Source organism: Hippoglossus stenolepis, chromosome 8 (genome assembly GCF_022539355.2).
Source record: "Hippoglossus stenolepis isolate QCI-W04-F060 chromosome 8, HSTE1.2, whole genome shotgun sequence".
NCBI classification, from domain to species: domain Eukaryota; kingdom Metazoa; phylum Chordata; class Actinopteri; order Pleuronectiformes; family Pleuronectidae; genus Hippoglossus; species Hippoglossus stenolepis.
In genome coordinates, this window is record NC_061490.1 from 13,382,332 (window position 1) to 13,397,340 (window position 15,009).

Sequence of the window (15,009 nt, forward strand, 5' to 3'; positions counted from 1 at the left end):
AACAGAACCTGGCTGCAGGGACCCAGGCCAACTCCTATGAATATTCATCTACTTACACAACCATTAGCTTAGTGTGAAAATATGAATGTGATGTTGCTGTTTTGTAAACACACGGCTCCTGCAGACTGTACTGGAAACCAGAACAGATGCTACTTTGATCCCTGCATTTTATCGAGGCCCAAACTGTTATTATTCGCCTGGTGCCAATAGCACACTCGCTCAGTCACATGCTGCTGTCATGTTAGAAATTACAGCCCATCTTTATTCTTTATTAGCTCTAATAGCGGAGCTCTGCCTGGAAAAAACATGAGAGAAATGTATTCTCCGTGCTCCTGGAAGAACATCTTATTTTATTTGAGAGTGGTGGGCCTACTGTACGTGTCAGTGTCCCACTTTCACAACCGTATCTTGATGAATGCGGAGAGCAGGTTTATAACTCTTCCTGTCAATTTGTCTGCCATTTGACTCCGCGCAGACACAGGAGTCTCAGATCACGCTCCATGGCTGACAGCGAGCCCCACATTTGCATTGCTCGCTGATGGCAGCTTGCTTTTGATCCCTCTCACCGTGCCTAATTAATACAATTTCCCTATGTGGCCCTGGCTCTCAGGATTCTACCTCTTCCTCACTAGGTACGGCCCTAACTCTCTCTCTGCCTCTGCTGCTCTCGCCAACATCCAGCTTTAAAATGGATGACAAACATATGGGACGCAGAAAACGTTTTGAACTCAAAGCAGAAACGACTTTTCATGCAATTTCTGACAGGATAGTTTAGACTGGGAGCGGAGAGCTGCCTTCAAAAAGGGAGACGTGCACTTGGATAAAAGTCCTGGTTTATCATCAAAGGCCGTCACGCAGATGTAGAACTGAGAAGCCCTGACAGCTTAACGTTAATGATTTCAATCTTATTTCTGCAGAGCATAGAGGACCAATACACTGGCAACAAAAATGCAGGGTGTTTCTAATACTTGTGTCAATCATGGCAGTATCTCACTTATAAATCATAGCAACTTCTATACTCAGATAAATGAGTGGTAGTTTCCATGGTCCTTGTGTGCAGCTCTGTTACGTTTCCTCTTAAAGTACCTGTAAGTCTGTGTGTAAATGAATCCCCTCCCTGTGTGAATCACCGTTGGCACATGCAGTCATATTCCATTGCTTTCAGCCCTGTACCTGAACAACAGTTGTGAGGATAAACATCAGGCTTTTGTTTTGTTTGGACTTTTCTGACATTTTCAAACAGCTTGAAACGATGATAAAAACCCCTGTAACAATAAAGCTTTTGACTTCTCTCCTCTCTCCGTCTTGATTGCCTCTTCACAGCTGCCTGCTTTTGGAGCCACTACAGTCGAAGAGAAGAAAAAAAGGCCTCCAGACAGAGCAATTATGGTTTTATTTACAATCCCCGTTTCTACAACTTGTCTTTTCTCCATCTGCCATTTTTTCTTCCCCTCTCTCTCCACTTTGTGATCATCGATCCGATTAGAGGAAAACCTCCTCGTGTGACGCATCTCCCACTGAAAACTTCATTGCCTAATGGTAATTGTGGGTGCCAAACAATTAGGCGTAAAAGATACTGTGGCATTAAAGGGATAATTCACAAACAAAACGATTAAATCATGGTTTTATGTGGAAGGGGATATCCCTTCTGGGGATTCTGTAAAACCCAGCACTTTAAAATTGATGAGTATAAATCTTTTACTTGATCTTAATGATAGCCTGCTGCCAGTCAAATCATTCTCAAAAAGATTTTCATGAAATGTGCTCAATGAACCACCCGACAGAGGTGGTTTTAAAGCTACAGAGATGTGATTACGCCAGAATAAAGTGTGAGGATAAAGATGAATTCAATGTTTGCTTTTCTTTCACATTCAGGGAACAGCCGACAGAATCCACCTTTGAAGTGGTGGAGTGCAAAAAAGAAAAGCTGTTGCCCAACAACAAACAAAGGGCACATTGTCTGAAGCCGACAGCTGACATGCAAAGCAGCAGAGCATTCACAGAATGCAAAACATGTTCATACGAACAATGGAGCCACTGATCTGCTCATGTAAACTCTGCATATGACCCATACATTTCAAAACTGGATCATGCAACTGCAATATTTGTCTTTAGGGGAAAATAGGTGGCAACAATCCCCAAACACACACTTGCAGATATTATCAACTTGAAACTCTTTCAGTCTCCAGGCAGGGGTCTGCCTCATAAAGGAACAACATGGTGTTTGATGCAAAAGTTCTCAATTTGCACACTTTCATTCTTCATTTGTGGAGGTTTTTTGGTTTTACTGGGCGAGATTGAGATAAAATTATCCTCCTGTTACATGAGACAAGCTCAAGCACATCTTCAATCAGTTTTTTTCCGTGAGCATTGTCCGGCCCTGCTCATATTGTGATTGTCATGTGCCTCATAAAATACACTGGATAAAAAACTTTCCATGTGTGAAACTACAAAAGCATCTGTGCGCCCCCAGGTGGTGGCCCAAGGGCTTTGTTAAAATCTCCAAATAGCATGCACACACACACACACACACACACACACACACACACACACACACACACACACACACACACACACACACACACACACACACACACACACACACAGTATAAACAGTGTTGTTTATTACAATGTTATATACAAAATAAAGTTGTAATATGCCTATGAGGCTGGAGTTTAAAGAGGATTTGTTGTTAACATAAATATAGAACTGAAACGAAAAACAATCAACATTTTCTTTGAACTTTGGACAAAGAGAAACGGCTCTTTTTAAAAGACATGAACAGTGTAGGAAAGACAAAGCACGGTGAACAGACAGTTAACATTATTAAACAGACAATGGTGTCCTGCACAGAAACTTTTATCCACATGAAAAAACTCAAAGGAACTTAAATCTTTCACTTTCTGTAGTTCTGATGGTTTACTGTCCACTGTGGCCTCTGACCCACCATGGAACTATTCACTTCTGTCTGACAAGCTGCTTTTTCAGTGAAATATCTCCAACAAAACCATCCGCAGACTGAGCCAATGTCCCTAAGAAACTCACTGCTACAGGCACCGGTACAGTTAAAGCATAAAAACATCAACACCTTGGAAATGTGAAAACAGTTAATTATTGGCACATAGAAATTTCAGGCATCAGGTGCTCCATGTTGAACCAAACTGTCAAACCGCCTTTACTGAAAGTGACATGAAACATTTCATGTCGCTCTTGTAAAGTACTAGCACCAACAAAATTACCTGGATAAAGACTTGTTATGTATAACATTTGTTAAATACTGTTACTCTTTAATAAATTTAACACGGTGATGCCAAATGAATGAATGCAGCTCAATAAACAGATACAAAGGTTCTAGTTTTTCTGAACTACAGACAAACAGGGCATGGGATCCTGAGCTCATGAACAATCATGTGCCAGCCTTCAGGCGATGTAATGAGTTTCAGAAACCATTGACCAGATTAGCTTTTTCCTCCATCTGTTTATCCACCGCTCGGTCCATAGCCTCTAGAAACCTCTCGAGAGTCACTGTCGGTGACTGCGGGCAAATAAAACTGCATTATAAAACAATACGACTCTGTTTCACACGAGCACTCTGTGGGAGAAAATCAAATACTTACCCTCACAAACAGTGCATGGGCCAGAAACGGTAACTTCCTGAGTGCTCTTCCGCTCAAACCTTTGCTTTTTCTGGAAATGAAAAGAAAAACAAAACGGTAGCCTCTGGCTGGTTCACTTCTCACTGTCACTTGATGTACTGAGCACAGGACAGAGATTTGGGTGCTATTGCATTAAGTGAGGTTGTACTCACAGAGCCAAGTTCCTCAGGTTCAGGCTGTGTTCAGACACCTCGCTCTTAGCAAACCCCATGGTCTCCAGCTCAAACATGGTAAACAGCTGCTGCCGGGGGTAGATGATCTGGCACTGCATACAGTATATTCACATCATAAGGCACAGACGCAAACTCACGATATTTAATCCAACGTTTTGCTTCTGCATTGTTGTTGTTTGTGACTGTTTTCTGCAGCCTGATTAAAATAAAGCTTAACAGCGCTATTTTGTGGTTATTTTCGTGAATGTCTTGTACCTGAAGCCATTACACTTCACACATGCATGGTACTTTAAACTTTGAATGAGAGGATGAGTGTGTGAGCAGAATGCACTTTGTTACAACTTTCTCAGGAGTTTGTATTTTTATACATGGATAGTATTTTGGGGATACTCATTTTAATGTATTTTGTATTTGATGTCTTCTGAATCTGAGTCGTCTTGATGTCTTGTTTTTAACATTGAACATGGATGTACATAACTTGATGGGAGCACAACATGACAAATGATGTAAACTCATTACCTTCATCAGCTCTTCGAGGCAGGAGAGGTAGATGTTGTAGATGCCCTTCTCGGACGGGGGTCCAATGTACTGCTTGATGTCAGCTCTGTCCACAAACGCCAAGTCAATCTTTTCTGTCACGTTGGAGGTCGTCAAGATCACAACGTTCGAATGTCTGAAATATGAGCCCAAAGGTCAACACAAAATAATCAATTCAAACAAAAATGGAAAGGAAAGAGACTTGAATATCATGCATATGCTTTGCTTTCTGACCGCTTGATCTGGTCCAGCTGAGTGAGGACAGAGTTGACCACTCGAATGGCGTCAGAGGGCTCGGTTCCAGCCTGGCTGGCGTTCCTTGCTGCTGTCAAACTCTCCACCTATTCACAATCAAGTAGGTTCAATAGAGGAACAGCATCAGTCACAGCAAAAACCTCCCTGGACAAGAAATAACTAACATTGTAAGACTAATCATCTTTTCTCATGCTATAAATACATAAATATCTGAGGTTCAGAATAGACCAGTTCCAGTTTCAAGATGGTTTCAAACAAGTGGATGTTTACCTCATCAATCAGAACAAACACCAGAGCGTCTTTGTCATCGATCAGTTGTTGGATCTTTTGAAACATCTTTGTGACCAGCTTGCCGCTCTGCAACAAAGACGCATGATAAACTAACAAAATATCATCAGTTTAATCAAGAAGATCCTTTGATTATTATATCATATTTAAACATTCAAAAAAAAAGTCCAGGTGTACCTCTGAGAACCACTTTGAGAATAAACTGTGGCTGTTTATCTCGACAAATTGGCCGTAAGAATACCTGCAGGGGAGAGGAGTGCATGTTAAACTGTAAAGAGCAGGTGTATTAGCGGTGGTTGAAGCAGTTTCAATAAAATGACGACCTTACCGACTTGACAGTCTGATTGACAGCTTCTGGGCAAGAGCTTTGCACAGTGACGTTTTCCCTGTGCCCGGGGGTCCTGGATACGACATAAACAAAGGGAAAAATCAATAAAATTTAGACGCCTCATCTTTGACAAGACCTCAATAAAAAGGACTGTTACAAGTTATTTACCGTGGAGCAGAACAACGCGGTTCCATGAAATCAGGTTGCTATTGACATTTTTGTCTGAGAAGTAAATTGTTGTTGTGACATAATCCAGGAGCTGAAAGAAGTGTATGAGAAAGTGTCCGTACAGTATGTATTAGAAAATCATGCAATCATTTACTTAGTCTCTCAGCTCGTACAATATACAGTTGAGTATACATCTAATTACCTGGGTTTTGACTCCACTGTCATACACCAGGCTCTCCCAAATCCCATGGAATTCAGCTGTAACAAAAACAGTGATCAAGTCATTCAAGGGAATATCGAGATAAATAGTCCGACATTATTGAATTTTAATCAGCCAAAGGTAAATGGGGTCTTTCAAGCAACACAAAAGTGAGATGAATATAAGATGCAAATTATAATATTTAAAGTGAATATAGGCCTGGTTTATCATTATTATCATAACTTTGGTGTTACATTTATGCTTTACCCCTATATATATATATATATATATATATATATATATAAAGGGTTTCCATGACACAGTAACAGGGCTGTGGTCAGGTTTCAAGCTTCACAGGGTTGTGCTTGAGACAGAAGTATTTGGTTAAAAATATTTTGTTGTAAACAATTTGTAAAGCAAGATTTTCCCAGCATGCCGTTGCATTCAACGCAGGATCCTTCAGTGTTGATCGTTACCTGCAGGCAACAGCCAGTGATTGGCTGCTGAAAGCTCTTCATCTTCTTCCAAACTGAGCGTGCTGGGTCCATCCTCATTCAGAATGAAGACGTGAACAGAGACAGAGCAGCTTGTCAGATCAAGGGGCTGAGTGAGGAAACAGAGTTGAAAAAAAATACAAGAATAAATTAACAAGTGCAAAGCATTTCTTTATTTTAAAAAGTTCTAAATAAAAAAAAAATACTGACAAGAGAACCCAAATAACAGACCTGTGTTGCCATCTCCTCGATATCAACTATAGACACAGACTCCACATGTTTCCTGAGAAAGTCTTCATCAAACTCCGTCCATCTGTAGTTTCCAAAAACTATGCTGTGGCGATTCAGTAGAGCCAGAACATGCATCTTCACCTCAGACAGTTTAGCTGTGCTGAAATATGAACAACAACAGAAACATGTGACAACATGCAAGAAAGATCTTCTGTGTAAGAATCTTACAGGACATTTTTTTACTACATTATATACAGCATATCAGTGATTCTCATTCTACCTGTCTAACAGCAAGTATGTCTTTACTGCAGTGGTAGGATCTGTGGTTTGATCAGGACAGGGTTACCCTCCTGGGGGGATCCTGATTGACCCTGACTTTAAATGGCAGGTTCAACATTTCTTCGGACACCATGATTGGTTGACCAATCGATTAGTTGTTTGAGACTAAATTCATTGGAAACAATTTAGATAACTTACGACCCCTTTGAATAATGTTAAAGCAAAATTTAAGTGACACTGTTTAACTTGGGCTTCAGGAAACAACTCTTTTCCACAACATTGGGACATTTATTTGATGAACAATCAATCATTAAATGAGTTATTAAAAGAAAATAATAATCAGACCTTTGGTTAACAAGAAAAGACAGTTTTCCTGTGGCAGATTATTAAAACCTTGTCTGAAGTTTATTTGTGAATCAATAACTTTAAATCCAATGACCACAATAGAGACCAAAACAACTGAGATCTTAAACTAGATCAAACCATCATTATAATGATTATGCATTGTGCAAACCCAGTGAAGAGGTATAACACATAATTGATCTACCTCAAGTTTTTAAAGGTGTTTAAAGGCTCAGTGTGTAGAATTTAGTGGTGAAGTTGCATGTTGCAGCTGAATACCCCTCACCTCACCCTCCCCTTCCAACATAAAAGAGAACCTGTGGAAGGCTTGTGGTGGAAATTGGTCAACGAACGAGGTTATGAGACAAGTTGTGTTTGTAAGTTTATTTGTAAAAGCTTTCTGCAGAAGGGATCACACAGGCAAGGTGGAGGTTGCAAGTGAGATATTTAAGTGTCTCTGTGTGGGACTTATAGGCTGCATCCTAAATGTGTTGGAGAGGAAATAGTATCATGTATGGTTAGGTTGTTGTGTCAGTCAGCTGAGTCTTTGAACAAAGGACAAACACAGTCCAACCACAGAGTACAGCAAAGGTCACTATAGAATTCAGGTGACCTCCGGATCAACTTCTGCAAGACATGAATAGACAATGGGCTCACATGCTAGACCGTGGGTGCACCACGAAGTTTATGTCGAGCTGTACCCTAGATGTAAATGTCTGCTGTAAGCATAAACTAAGAAGTTATTAAGTAAATGTCCATTACAGGCTTCAGTTGTAGTAAAAGCTCAAAATGTGTTTAGTTTGTCCCGTCTGGACTACTGTAAAAAAAAGAACATGGCTGCCTCCGTAGAGAAGACCCGCTCCAGATGTAAATATAAAGTATTTAGATACAAAGGGGCCATTCTAGGTTAAAGAAAACTTTATTATTATTATTTTATATCTAATTTCTGCGTATAGATCCCTTTCACCTAAATCGTACACACTGAACCTTTAAAGTGTTTGTCATTAACTGCTCTTAAAGAAGAGATTAAAACCCAAACCTTCATTCAGGAGCAATAATCTGACTTCTCTAATAATGTGGAATTTATTGTGAAAATGATATTGACTGACATGAAAATGTTTATCTCGATATAATATTTGGGCTATAGTGTCCAGCCTTAGTTATAGCAGATACTGTTAAACAGAGTAGTAGATTTATAACATCTACAGATCCATCACATGGTACCGTCCAGAGGCTCCTGGTTCAGGGTCCAGGTTAAACCAGCATCACAGACTTGTTTTGAACACCTGGGCTCACCCACCTGTCAGATCTAACATGGACCTCCACATGGATGTCTTGTTTCTGGCTCGCCACCTCCATCCTGTCCGCCTCCATCACTGTAAAACTGAAGTGACAACATCCAGAGCTTTAACAGCAGCAGCAGAAAGTTCAGACTCCAAAACTTCAGCTGAAAAACATCTGCTGAACCAAAACGAACTTTTTTAATGTTCGTCAGCTGAGTGAGTGGGTGAAGTTGTAGCTAGCTAACATAGCATGCTAACGTCAACGCCTCTCCCGGACAGTTTTTCCTCGTGAGTAAAATGGAAACTATAACTTACGAGCTTCACGTTGCCCGGCTGGTTAGTGACAGGAACCCCAGTCGTGTTGAACGACCCCCGGTGGAAGCTGTCAGGTGGGTCACACAGCCGACAGCTTGTTGAATTCACCGCGCTGTTTCTTTAAACCGGAAACACATCGCTGGGCCGGAGGAAGCACTTCCGGCTGCAGCTGGCAATTCCTGCAAAGATTTGTTTTTAGTGCGACGCTGGCAACCGTCGCTCATCACTGGATTGAAACACCAGATAGCCACACGGAGACATGGGGAAAAAACACAAGAAACACAAACCCGAGTGGAGAACAGTAGACGGTACCTGAATGCACCTTTTACCATCAGCTCTTTTGACAAAACTCTTTTGTTCCAGCTAGCTGTGTGTTAGCTTTCTCAGCCTAGCCTGTCGATACAATGTTCTGCTGCAGTTACATTTCCTGTTATAATGTATATTTCTGTTTGTTTTCTGGGTGCGATGTTGAGATGGGGGTAAGGAAACTAGTTATTTACCATATATCATATTTTAGATGTTATTTAGCTTGTGTTTAATCACATAATCAGTCAAGCACCAACGAGATGTTTGTCAACAAAACAACACAGTAGAACACAACCCAGTCACACAACATGAAGTATAAGGTTTATTACAGACTTAAAAGATTTTGCAATATTATGCCATCTATTTAGCTTTTTAAGTACTACGACACTTAACTCATAGTACTCCTATCATAACAATGTTTACGTTGTCTCCATAAGCTTGCCAACTCCTTCCATTGATTCCTGTCTCAGCTTCCGTCTTGTTTGTTCTGATTGCAGACTATGAGGACAAGGCTCTCGAGAAGCCCCTAAAGCTCGTGCTCAAAGTTGGAGGAAGCGAGGTAACCGAGCTCTCCGGGTCGGGCCACGACTCCAGCTACTATGATGACAGATCGGACCATGAGCGAGAGCGCCACAAAGAGAAGAAGAAGAAGAAGAAAAAGAAGTCTGAGAAGGATAAAGACAAGTATGTGAACGACGACGAGAGACGGCGGCGAAAGGTTTGTTAACAGAAGAACATTCATCCACCTGAGAAATAGATTGGTGCTGTATTTTAAAACGACCTTTCGTTACACAGGAGGAAAAGAGGAAGAAGAGGGAGCGAGAGCACAATGAATCCGAGGCAGCAGCTGCGGCTACCGTCAACACTGGTGTCGCCGTTGAGCCTTTTACATTGTCAAAGGCTATAACTATCGCTTTAGAGGTGAGTAAACTTTATTTAAGCCTGAGAATAAGACCATTACATTTTCAATGGCAACTTTGTCTCATCACTAACCTCCTATATGTTTCTCATCAGCCTGAGGAGAAGAAGAAAAAGAAAGAGAGGTTTGAAATAGAGTCTGAAGTGGACGAGTTTCAACCCAATGTGAAGGTGGACGTCGAGCAGCAGGGAGACAGACCGGTCAGAGCATGCAGGACACAACAAGGTAAGACAACCTGTCCACTGGCATAATATCCGATTCCTATGGGAGGTACACATTACATCTCATCACTTGACAGTTCAGCAATTTTCCGGTCGTAAATCTAAAAGGTTTTTGTATTTGCGTTTTTGCCACCACAGAGAATGAGTGCACACCACGTCAACAACTGCTGGAGCACTTCTTACGTCAGCTGCAGAGGTGAGAAAGGCAAATTTACTGTAATTTATGCAAACATGTGTAATGTCGGCCCTCTGTCGTTGTTTTTAAGAGTTAAGATTCATAAAGAGGTTCATCCATAAAGCTGATATGCTAACACTAGTCACTGAGAATGAATCCTGGTGTTTTGGGGGTATACCTTTTCCTGTTAATCAAACACTATCAGGAACTTATTCATAATAAATGTCTTGAATTAATGTTCATATTCCCATTAAATGCTGCTCAGAACATAAAACCCTCCCACTTTGGACATTGCGCTTTCTTTTTACACCGCTTTCAGGTCATAATTTCGTCTTCACATGCAACATGTCCAATGATTCATTTGGGCAGTTAATTTGAGCACATACTTTGTCTAATGCGGACAAACCCCTGATTGATTTTCATAACATTCAACAGCAAAATTTGCATTTGTTGTCCGTAGACTTTCCGTCTGTCTGTTTGAGTAGGCGTGACATGATGGGAACTTTTATTGGACACTATTCTTTTTAAGAGTTGAGTTCTGCTGTGGAAAGTTTTGCTGATGTATTTACTATACATTGCAAAAAGGGAAAGGGTTGCATTATTTCTTCTTGTGTGCCAAATAACAGCATGAGAAAAATCTATACATATTGATCATAGTGACCTGACGGATCATGAAAACTTCCGCATAAAAAGACAAGTCTAAACAAATCCAAAATCTGCTATTGAATAACACTGGTGCATCACTTGTCTTTCCAGGAAAGACCCCCATGGATTCTTCTCATTTCCTGTAACAGATGCGATTGCTCCTGGTTACTCAACGATCATCAAACATCCTATGGACTTCAGCACCATTAAAGACAAGATTTTAAACAATGAGTACAACACAGTAACCGAATTCAAGGTGAAGTATATTTATTTCTTAATTTATTTCGAGAGCATCATCAACTTTAAGATTGCTGTGTATGTAAACAGTGTTTTAACTCGTACATGTTTGCAAACCTTTTGACCTTCAGGGGGACTTTAAACTGATGTGTGACAATGCAATGGTTTACAACCGACCAGAGACTGTGTACTATAAGGCTGCCAAGAAACTGCTCCATACAGGATTCAAGATGATGAGCAAGGTAATGAGATTATATAGACGAAAGGCCAAAACACGTTTCCCCTACTATAGTGTATGTAGTATTAGAAACCTTATTTTCCCTATACAATTTCCTACTGTCTTTTTCATCCCTTTATCTTTTCTTGCCTTTACATTTCCTATCAGGCAGTTCAAGTTAAGTTGTTTCCTTCTCTTCTCCTTTGCTCTGTGTACAGGAGCGTCTGTTAGTTCTTAAACGCAGCATGTCTTTCATGCAAGACATGGATTTCACCCTGCAGGCAGCCATTTTAGGAGATGAAGACCTAACCGCTGATGAAACTCCCCCGGAGATTATCCCCATCCCAGTGGAATCAGCAAAGAAGTCCAAGAAGCAACCGGTCAAAGACATGAAGGAAGTCAGGTATAACTTATTTGTAACATCTCAATTAAGTGGGAATTTTTTTCTGTACTCGGCTACTGAGGCTTTGTGATACAGCATCCTGTCAGTGTAATGATCTGCTACCATTGTCTGTTTTTCATAGTTACCTGTATGAACAAGAGGGAAATGCTTGCAGCTTGACTGACAGCACAGCAGAGGAGCATGTCCTGGCTCTGGTTGAACACTCTGCAGATGAAGCCCGTGATCGCATCAACCGATACATGCCAAACTCCAAGGTTTTCAAACTCACTTATTGTGTATACACTTTAATTCTTACAAAGTGTGTCTACCAGTTATGGGGGTATTTTATGAGATAATGGTGAAGTAGTAGTAGGACATTCACACTCGTATTGGATGAGGAGGATTTTTCCAAGTTTTGATTACATCAATATGTGTGTATGTGATTATATATGTTTTTATTATCATTATTATGTGCATGACAATATATTGTCTCTCGTCTGTTTTTCCAGATGGGGCACCTGCGCAAAGAATCAGATGGTTCTCTTTTATATACTGTTGTAAATCAGCTTGATCCTGAGGCTGAAGGTTTGCTTTCATTTTGCTGGTCTTTTAAATATCTTTCAAAACACAATGTTGTCCCATGATCTTCACAATATTAGTATAATGAGTAAAATTTGTTTATGAAGCATTTTGTCTTGTTTTTTGCAGAAGAGGAGACTCATAAAGTGGACCTGAGTTCTCTGTCAAATAAACTTCTGCCTGGATTAACAACGTTAGGTTTCAAAGATGACAGGAGACACAAAGGTGAAAGTGCACTCTTTTATTTGATACATGTATTTCACTTAAACTCTCAAGTAACAACAATAAATATTGGCACACAGTCTATGGCTTATAATTGATGTTGCTCCGTGTAGTGACCTTCCTGAGCAGTGCCTACAACACCCAGAGCCTTCAGAAGAACTCCGTCTATCCAGACCTGCTGCCTGATGAGGTGGACATGCTCTATTCAGCCTATGGAGATGACACAGGGGTACAATGTGCTTTGAGGTAAGGGATTTTTTTTTGTCTTAGGTAAGACTTGAGTCTTAACTTCTGTAGAGACGAAAGTGTCTTCACTTTCAGCTTGTCATTTTGTTTCTTTTGTTTTTTTATGACTATGAAGTATACAGGAGTTTGTCAAGGGCTGTGGAAATGCCACTAAGCATTGGGTTGATGGTCTTTTGGACAAGATGACCGCAGACGATCACACTCCAGCTGTCAATCAGATCCGGCTGGTATATAATATTTGGACTTAAGCAATTTACACAGATTATCAAAATCTGATACATCCATCACCCACTCTCAGTAAGATTTCAAAGAGACATGTAGTTTCTTTTTGTGTAAATTATACTTCTTTTATGTTTCAGAAAAGAAACATGATGCTTAAACCTGATGAAACCAAATCCAACATTTGTGATATACAGGTATGCTGTGGCTTATAAAACACAACATTGCACTAAGCAGCATTTACTGTCTTGACTGACTGACTAACTCAGTGTGTTTTCCTTCAGATGGCAGATGGCACTGGCTTGGGAGATAGCGGCTCAGTCCTGGACTTCATGTCAATGAAGAGCTATCCTGATATGTCCCTGGATATTTCCATGCTTAACTCATTGGGTGATTATCTTCGGTCAACATTTAGGCTGCATTTACATACACATTATTAATCCAGTCCCATAATTAAGCTAGTAATGGAGTTAGGATAATAGTCACAGAGTTATGACCATAAAAGGGGGAAAGCATCCAAAAGTGAAGCCATGTCATTTTGTTAGGCCCCCGGTGGCTGGCTGTAATAAAAGTCATAAATCCCTCCCCCCTCCATGTGAGCAAATAGGACATGGGCCAAACTAAAAAGCTAAAATACATACCAATTTAATTATTTCCAAAGAGGGTTTCTGTCATTTAAGTTGTTTTTTATCACTGGTGACTTTTCAGGTATTCATTTTAATGATACATTTGGTTTAAGTATATTATTTGATTCAATAAAAAAACCAGGGTGAAAAGTCACCAGTGCAAGATGACAGCACTCTCATTGAGAATATTTTTATTCATTTTTTTCCAGTGGGAGCAAGTGGAGATGCAACGACCGTCTTTATTTACAGTTAATGGTCAAACTGAAAAGCAAATTTCTCTACTGACAATGTGAAAAGATTCTTTCAGCTAATTAGTGCCTTAGGAGTCATCACACCCTGTATTGAAATAACACATATTAATGATCAAAAGATCTGCATATAAAAACTTGTATACATGCATCTTTTAGTTCTCCATTCAGTTCATTTCCTATAGTGATCGTCGTCTTATCTTTTTTTAATCAGGTAAAACGGTGAAAAAGGAGCCGGGGAATGAGGAGGGCCAGCAGGATTTTAACGATGCAGACAAACTCCTGCAGGAGTTCCAGGAGGCTCAGGTGGACAGAGTGGGCTCCAGACCCTCGTCCAACCTCTCCTCCCTCTCCAATGCCTCTGAGAGGGACCAGCACCACCTAGGTAAACTTCCATTGATCATATGTTGCTCAGCACCTCGGTGAGCTTTCCTGCAACATTTTTATTGCCTTCCACTCAACAGTAACATCAGCCCCCTAAGAACCATGTTTTCTTTTATCCAAAGGGAGCCCATCACACCTGGGTGTTGGGGACCAGTCAGAAATGGTTCACGATCCCTATGAGTTCCTTCAATCTCCGGAGCCAGAGAGCTCTGCCAACAGCTGACCGCACACACACACACTGCCGTTTTCTTACCCGGGTGTTAACAGCACTCTGCTCTGTTGGACTGTCTAAACACTGTGGAGACAGCAGGAGCCCCTAATCTGTTTTACAGACTGAATATGATTGTACAGACTGTTTGTAGTGTAATTGTATGTTTCTTTTGCATCTGAAAAATAAACGATTGCACCTGTATTTATAAATGTGCGGTTTACGAGTTTGTTTTTTGGACACCACCGAATGCAGAAACTGACGACCACGAATACATTTGCGGCGAGATGATGTAAGGTCGTCCAGCTGCAACTCAAGATGCACTGCTGACTCCTGAGGTTTCAGATTTTTGAAGGATGTCACAGGGATAGGGAAGTGAAAGAGAGAAAAAAAAGCTGTATAATGTAACATGAATAACTTGGAGAGAAAAGTTAACCATTAAAATAGGGGCTGTTAGAAAGCAGAAGTGCCATAGGGGCTTATCTGTGTTTGCACTTCCTGCGTGTTGCCGGTGTAAACAAAGCACTGGGTATTTGGGTCCTAGCTTTTATTCTCCTGGGCTGAAGGAGAAGAACGTGAGAGTTTGGCAGACGAGCTGTGTTGTCAGTCAGTGAAGAGCCTTAGTG

General features: G+C 40.6%; 2 protein-coding genes across 5 annotated transcripts; one reads left to right on the top strand and one right to left on the bottom strand.

Annotated features, from left to right (window-relative positions):
- Positions 1–2,602: 2,602 nt before the first annotated feature.
- Positions 2,603–8,724, bottom strand: trip13 (thyroid hormone receptor interactor 13). Its single transcript, XM_035164293.1, has 14 exons — positions 8,550–8,724; positions 8,252–8,335; positions 6,331–6,490; positions 6,082–6,208; positions 5,609–5,664; positions 5,407–5,497; positions 5,239–5,311; positions 5,088–5,151; positions 4,893–4,979; positions 4,602–4,708; positions 4,350–4,503; positions 3,810–3,922; positions 3,619–3,688; positions 2,603–3,536 (listed from the first exon to the last, which is right to left on the bottom strand). The coding sequence occupies exons 2-14, from the start codon at positions 8,323–8,325 to the stop codon at positions 3,441–3,443; spliced, it is 1,272 nt and encodes a 423-aa protein (XP_035020184.1). The 5' UTR covers positions 8,326–8,335; positions 8,550–8,724; the 3' UTR covers positions 2,603–3,440.
- Positions 8,690–14,595, top strand: brd9 (bromodomain containing 9). Of its 4 annotated transcripts, none has more exons than XM_035164289.2 (18): positions 8,690–8,857; positions 9,023–9,028; positions 9,353–9,573; positions 9,651–9,776; positions 9,870–9,999; positions 10,134–10,191; positions 10,927–11,071; positions 11,184–11,294; positions 11,488–11,672; positions 11,794–11,926; positions 12,161–12,236; positions 12,360–12,455; positions 12,566–12,698; positions 12,814–12,925; positions 13,058–13,114; positions 13,202–13,307; positions 14,006–14,176; positions 14,298–14,595. In XM_035164289.2, exons 1-18 carry the CDS (start codon positions 8,809–8,811, stop codon positions 14,396–14,398), a joined length of 2,016 nt encoding a protein of 671 aa, XP_035020180.1. In that variant the 5' UTR covers positions 8,690–8,808; the 3' UTR covers positions 14,399–14,595. The 4 variants fall into 4 exon arrangements, with proteins under 4 accessions (XP_035020180.1, XP_035020182.1, XP_035020181.1 ...); XM_035164291.2 differs by having other exon boundaries at positions 11,551–11,672; XM_035164290.2 differs by lacking the exon at positions 9,023–9,028 and having other exon boundaries at positions 8,691–8,857.
- The last annotated feature ends 414 nt before the right edge of the window (positions 14,596–15,009 follow it).

What these genes read in the sequence shown, in the direction of transcription:
- trip13 (XM_035164293.1), bottom strand. Translation starts at nt 8,325, where the DNA reads ATGGAGGCGGACAGGATGGAGGTGGCGAGCCAGAAACAAGACATCCAT. An exon ending in GTCCATGTTAGATCTGACAG is followed by an intron (nt 6,491 to 8,251) that starts GTGGGTGAGCCC and finishes TTCATATTTCAG; the next exon opens with CACAGCTAAACTGTCTGAGG. An exon ending in TCGAGGAGATGGCAACACAG is followed by an intron (nt 6,209 to 6,330) that starts GTCTGTTATTTG and finishes TTCCTCACTCAG; the next exon opens with CCCCTTGATCTGACAAGCTG.
- brd9 (XM_035164289.2), top strand. Translation starts at nt 8,809, where the DNA reads ATGGGGAAAAAACACAAGAAACACAAACCCGAGTGGAGAACAGTAGAC. An exon ending in TTCTTACGTCAGCTGCAGAG is followed by an intron (nt 10,192 to 10,926) that starts GTGAGAAAGGCA and finishes TTGTCTTTCCAG; the next exon opens with GAAAGACCCCCATGGATTCT. An exon ending in GATTCAAGATGATGAGCAAG is followed by an intron (nt 11,295 to 11,487) that starts GTAATGAGATTA and finishes CTCTGTGTACAG; the next exon opens with GAGCGTCTGTTAGTTCTTAA.